Source organism: Cololabis saira, chromosome 8 (assembly GCF_033807715.1).
Source record: "Cololabis saira isolate AMF1-May2022 chromosome 8, fColSai1.1, whole genome shotgun sequence".
Classification (NCBI taxonomy): Eukaryota; Metazoa; Chordata; class Actinopteri; order Beloniformes; family Belonidae; genus Cololabis; species Cololabis saira.
The window spans coordinates 7,716,412-7,722,411 of NC_084594.1; the positions used below are offsets into that span (position 1 = coordinate 7,716,412).

Below are 6,000 nucleotides of genomic sequence, written 5' to 3' on the forward strand. Positions count from 1 at the left end.
GTAGATATCGTGTATCGTGATTTTATCGTTATCGTGGGCCACATATCGCCACAGTATTGAATCGTGAGTTACCCGTATCGTCCCACCCCTAATAATAATAATAATAATAATAATAAATCGTCTAGAAATAAAGTTTGAGCCATGTCTGTGGAAAGCTGAGCGTCTTCCTGCTCGTTGGTTGATTTGTCCTGGTGTCTCATGGTCCTTGCAGGAAGCCGAGGGACGGTCGACCCTCCACTCCGGGCCGCACGTTGCCTGGCAACAGAAGACCACCGGCACCCCATCGGAGTCCTGCTGCGTCCCAGCATGCAACGCTCCGCCTTCCCCGGACGCTCCCTGTAAAACGGACATGGGCCAGAACCCAAACCAGGGCTCGTCGTCTTCTCAGGGACCCGGACTCAAAGCCCCGCCCCCTCCCTCACAAGCCCCGCCCCCCAGCTCAGACTGCCCCGCCCCTCCCCGTCAGCACTCAGACTCTCCCCCCGCGGCCCGCGGCCCCACCCCCCCCACGACACAGCAGCAGCAGCAGCTACAGCAGCAGGTGCAGCAGCAGGTGCAGCAGCAGCAGCAGGTGCAGCAGCAGCAGCAGGTGCAGCAGCAGCAGCAGCAGCAGCAGCAGCTGCAGATGCAGCAGCAGATGCAGCAGCAGCCGCAGCAGCCGCAGCAGCCGCCCCAGCAGCCCCCCCTGGTGGATCTCCGCATGATCGACTTCGCCCACTCCACCTTCAAGGGTTTCCGCGGCGACACGGCGGTGCATGACGGGCCGGACAAGGGCTACGTGTTCGGACTGGAGAGTTTGATCGGGATTCTGGAGAGCCTTCGAGACGACAATCTGGCGTAGTTCTGAACTCATGCACTCACTCTCTCACACACAAACACGCACACACACATGTATGTATTTCTGTCTTTGTGAGGGTTTGTCTTATTGTGAAGACGAGCCACAACGGTATGGAGCCAAATCAAGGCCAAAAGTTTTGCTAATTTGAAAATAAAATTTTAACCTGAAAATTCTTTTTTACAGTTCCAATTTTTTTTTTTTTTTTCAGTTTCAGACTTTTTTTCAGTCTGAAACTGAAAAAAAAATTTGAAACTGAAAAAAAAGATGTGAAACTGAAAAAAAAAAAGATGTGAAACTGAAAAAAAGTTCTGAAACTGAAATAAAAAGTTCTGAAACTGAAAAAAAAAGATCTGAAACTGAAAAAAAAAGATCTTATACTGAAAAAAAAGATCTGATACTGAAAGAAAAAAATTGAAACTGTAAAAAAGAATTTTCAGGTTCAAATTTTATTTTCAAATTAGCAAAACTTTTGGCCCTGATTTTGCTCCATACAACGGCATCAGCTTAAAGAAGGAAAAGAAAAATGATTGGGCCGAAGTCTCATTGATCTAATTGATCTTTACAAAGGTGGACACACAGACACACACACACACACACACACACACACACACACACACATACAGATAGCTTATTGTGAATTAGTTCAGGTTGTACGGTTGGTGCAGGTTCTGCCGCGGCGGGATTCCTCAGGATATCACCATGGTAACGCGGTCGGCTAGTAGGCGAGACACCGGAGCTTCAAAGATGCAAAGACGATACGGAGAACCTGCACCACACACACACATTTCTATACTTGTGAGGACCTTCACCGATACGATGCATTCCTTAAGCTTAACCCTCACGATTTAAGAAAAAAAAAAAAGAAAAAAAAAAAGAAGGAAGAAATAACGGATCCACGTCCTTACTTAAATTCTGAGTGTCATTTAACCCATCGAGAGATCGCAGGATGTGGTGCATCGTCATGTTTCTGATTAGCTTGAAACGTGTTAAACTGACTGAAAGAAGTCTCAAACACTTTCAAATGCAAAGACTTATATAAATACGGGAGGACCAGTGAGTCTGATTTCGAAGTAGATCCTTTAGAGCTGTAATTATTATAGCAATTATAAAAGATGATGGTAGAAGAATGTGTACGGTGCTGCTTTTGTGTCTTCACTGTGCAGAATGAGTGAATGTGGAGTTTTGAAAACATGGAGTTGAGTGTGACTCCACCGTGAAGAAGAAGGGAGACGGGGGAGTGAGGGGCGGGGGTTTCTGGACGACATGACTTTCTTTCAGGGATCATTCAACTCATCACTAGTGTCAGGATTTGGCGTTGCAGCACATTTTGCACAGTGAAGCTCGAGCATCCAGACGGCCTCTCCGGTCCTCACAAAGATAGACAAGCAGACACTTTATGGGAACAGTCGCCGTTGGTGGAGCTTTGTGGGATCAGCTGACCCCCCCACAACCCCCCAAACCATTCCTTTGCTCTCCTTCTCACTCCTCAATCTACAAAAACCCAAGCGTGGACGGGTCAACGGACTCTCTTTAGCATCACCTGGAAAAACTCCCCCAGAAACGCCTCCGAGCATCGGTGATTCGGTGAAAGCAGCAGACGGCGAGGAGAGTTGTGGACTATTTCCCCCTTTTTGACAGTGCGGAGCGCTGTGTCGCTGTGTCGCCCCCCCCCAGGAAGGGAAAACAGAAATGTGCATCATAGATCTAGGCTTCGTGAAGAAAATATAGAAACATATTCAGTAACATTTGTCCATTTTTGGGGGTTTAACTCAAAGAAAACCACCGTTGTGAGCTACTGTCGTGTGAACTCATTCTCTGGGTGTTGATATTTGAAGCATAAACGTCGCCCTCTCCCAGATCTGGTGTGGTGGTACTTAGATGTTTATTTTTTACTATTGTCAGCAAATCTCATGAAAAGTTCAAAAAGTGGTTGAATCCAAAAGCCTGACGAACGTTATTTTAGGAAGTTCCCTCCTCGTGTTTGCTGCTGTATTCATTTTGCAGTTAAAAGAAACCGTTGCTAGTGCTTTTCACCGTTTTCTTTAAGTATCTTCTAGTTAAAAATATGTTGTCCGGTTCATTAAAAAATAAACACAATTTTTTTGGGGCTTTTTTAACAGATGCAGCTGCTCATTTGAATGTTATGATCACATTTTGTCAATGTTGAGTGTGAAAGTTTCCAGAATGAACTTGATGGTTTTTACTTTATTCTACAAAGCACAAGAGCCAATCCAAAGTATAGAGTTGAGCAAATATATATATATATATATATATATATATATATATATATATATATATATATATAGATAGATATATATATATATATAGATATATATATAGATATAGATATTTTGTCGGTCAAATGTCTTCTCCTGGGGTTTGTTGACAATAACACAAAAAAAAAAGGGATGAAGGGATATGGCTTTACTAATGAGACTATTTTATATTTTGTTTAAAAGTCACATTATTATCATTCACTTTTATTTTCAAACAAAAATAGATTTAAGAAGTTAATATATTTCTATTCACATAAATATAATTTGCGACGAGGTTCAACCTTTTATCTCGTCTTGTTAGGTCAGATAGTGTTAACACCGCCCCCTGCTGGACGGCTGCGGTACTGCAGCCCCAACAACCACAACCACACACAGCAAATATGAAATCTTTTATTTTTGCTTTATCAAGGTAATAATTTATTTTTTTAATTACGCCTTTACCCCCATGCGCGGGTAAAAGTTTAGTCCTTAAAAAAATCTCCCCTATAAATGTATAAAATGTAAAGAAATTAAGAGACATTGTGAAATGTCAGTATTATTTGAGCTAGACTTCAGTCAGCTGGAAGAGCTGTTGCTCTGGTGGGAAGCTCTGTTCAGCATCTGTGTGTGTGTGTGTGTGTGTTTGAACAGATGTATATGCCATCTTTTACTCTTGGGTTTGTTTCACTTCACCTCAATGAAGCTGGTTAAGAAATGCATGCACATTAACGGTCTCCTGTTCCTGTCAGTTTTCACCGCCATGTCAAACGTCCTCGTTAAAGTTATCACAGAGCCTCAAGCGACTGTCGTCCGTGCGACCTCTCGCATCATCACGGATATTAGCCTCAGTGACTGATGGGACTTATTTAGCAGCATTTTCTCCATCTGGCATCATCCTGTTTGTTAGAACAGTGAAAGTAAGAGAGATTAAATCTTTCCAGAAGCTTGTGTCTTGTGTTGTGATTCCCACCTGGACGAGAATATTCTGGGCTTTTCACCGACAGGTGAAGGTCGTCTTCTGCAGTGGAGAAGGCTCCATCACCCCAGTGCTTATACAGGACTGTCTCAGAAAATTAGAATATTGTGAAAATGTTCTTTATTTTCTGTAACGCAATTTTAAAAAAAAAAAAAAAAAAAAAAAAAAAAAATGTCATACATTCTGGATTACAGCTTAAGAAAACTCAAATATCCTATCTCAAAAAATTAGAATATTCTGGGAATCTTAATCTTAAACTGTAAGCCATAATCAGCAATATTAAAATAATAAAAGGCTTGCAATATTTCAGTTGATTTGTAATGAATCCAGAATGTATGACGTTTTTGTTTTTGTAATTGCATTACAGAAAATCACAATATTCGAATTTTCTGAGACAGTCCTGTATTTGAACCTCGGGACTTCCAGCAAAAGTGGATCGGTTGACCTCAGATTAGATTAGATATTAGATTAGATTCAACTTTATTGTCATTACACATGTACACAAGTATAGAGCAACGAAATGCAGTTTGGCATCCAATCAGAAGTGCGACAGAAAGTATGATAGTAAATACAGTATACAGGACTGTCTCAGAAAATTAGAATATTGTGATTTTCTGTAATGCAATTAACAAAAAAAAATTCATACCTTCTGGATTAATTACAAATCAACTGAAATATTGCAAGCCTTTTATTATTTTAATATTGCTGATCATGGCTTACAGTTTAAGAAAACTCAAATATCCTATCTAAAAAAATTAGAATATTCTGGGAATCTTAATCTTAAACTGTAAGCCATAATCAGCAATATTTAAATAATAAATAAGGATATGATGGATTCTGATGGTTGGTTAGAAAAATATAAATTGTACTCAGAGGGAATATAATAAGATTTGTAAAGCAATTCCCGTCCCACTCCTTCAATTAATCAAAAATACTTTGTTATATTCAAGTGTTAAATTGACACTACCAAAATTGGCGATTGACGAGTGTAACTTGAATGATAATACGTGTAATAACAAAGTGATTAATGCTGCCTGGAAATCAATAGTATTTTATGATTATAGCCGAGGATTTAAACCTCAAGAGAATGAGAAAATAACTGTGTCTATTTTGATAAAAGCTCATTCTAAATACAGGACTGTCTCAAAAAATTTGAATATTGTGATAAAGTTCTTTATTTTCTGTAATGCAATTAAAAAAAACAGTTTAAGATTAAGTTTCCCAGAATATTCTAATTTTTTGAGATAGGATATTTGAGTTTTCTTAAGCTGTAAGCCATGATCAGCAATATTAAAATAATAAAAGGCTTGCAATATTTCAGTCGATTTGTGATGAATCCAGAATGTATGACATTTGTTTTTTTAATTGCATTACAGAAAATAAAAGAACTTTATCACAATATTCTAATTTTCTGAGACAGTCCTGTATACAGATTATGAATTAAATAATGCAGAGATAGAAACAAGCCATCTGAGGTTGCTAAACTAGTGCAAATATTCAGTGTATATTGACTTGGGGTTGTAAACAAATGGCATAAAGTGTCTATGGTGCAGATAAAGTGGTGTAATGAGGATCAGAGGGGGGTAGAGTTCAAAAGAGTAACAACTCTGGGGAGCTCAGCTCTACTGGGATTACACTGAAAAAAATAAATCTAAGCGCATGTAAATATAACATATTTAAATCTGTGATATTAACAATTAAAAATGAAGTGTGTTGCTTTACATGAATACATCTAGTTTTGAACTTAATCTGCATTTGTTTTAAAAACAAGACATTGTGCATTTTTTCCTTAACAAGCAGTATTTATGTAAAATTAACTTTTCCTTTAACAATTGTAATCTATTGGACAGATTGACCTACGTTTAGATGAAAAATGCTTTATTTGTTTAAATAGAACACCACAAATTAAGGCAACTTTTCACATGAGATTT

At 39.0% G+C, this 6,000-nt stretch overlaps 1 protein-coding gene across 1 annotated transcript in view; it reads left to right on the forward strand.

Moving 5' to 3' along the window:
* LOC133449258 (inositol hexakisphosphate kinase 1-like) overlaps positions 1 to 1,054 on the forward strand; it is a 42,673-nt gene extending 41,619 nt beyond the window's left edge. Inside the window, exon 9 of the mRNA XM_061728390.1 lies at positions 212 to 1,054. Within this exon, the coding sequence (XP_061584374.1) occupies positions 212 to 841 (630 nt within the window). The 3' untranslated portion in view covers positions 842 to 1,054. The remainder of the gene's footprint in view (positions 1 to 211) is intronic.
* The last annotated feature ends 4,946 nt before the right edge of the window (positions 1,055 to 6,000 follow it).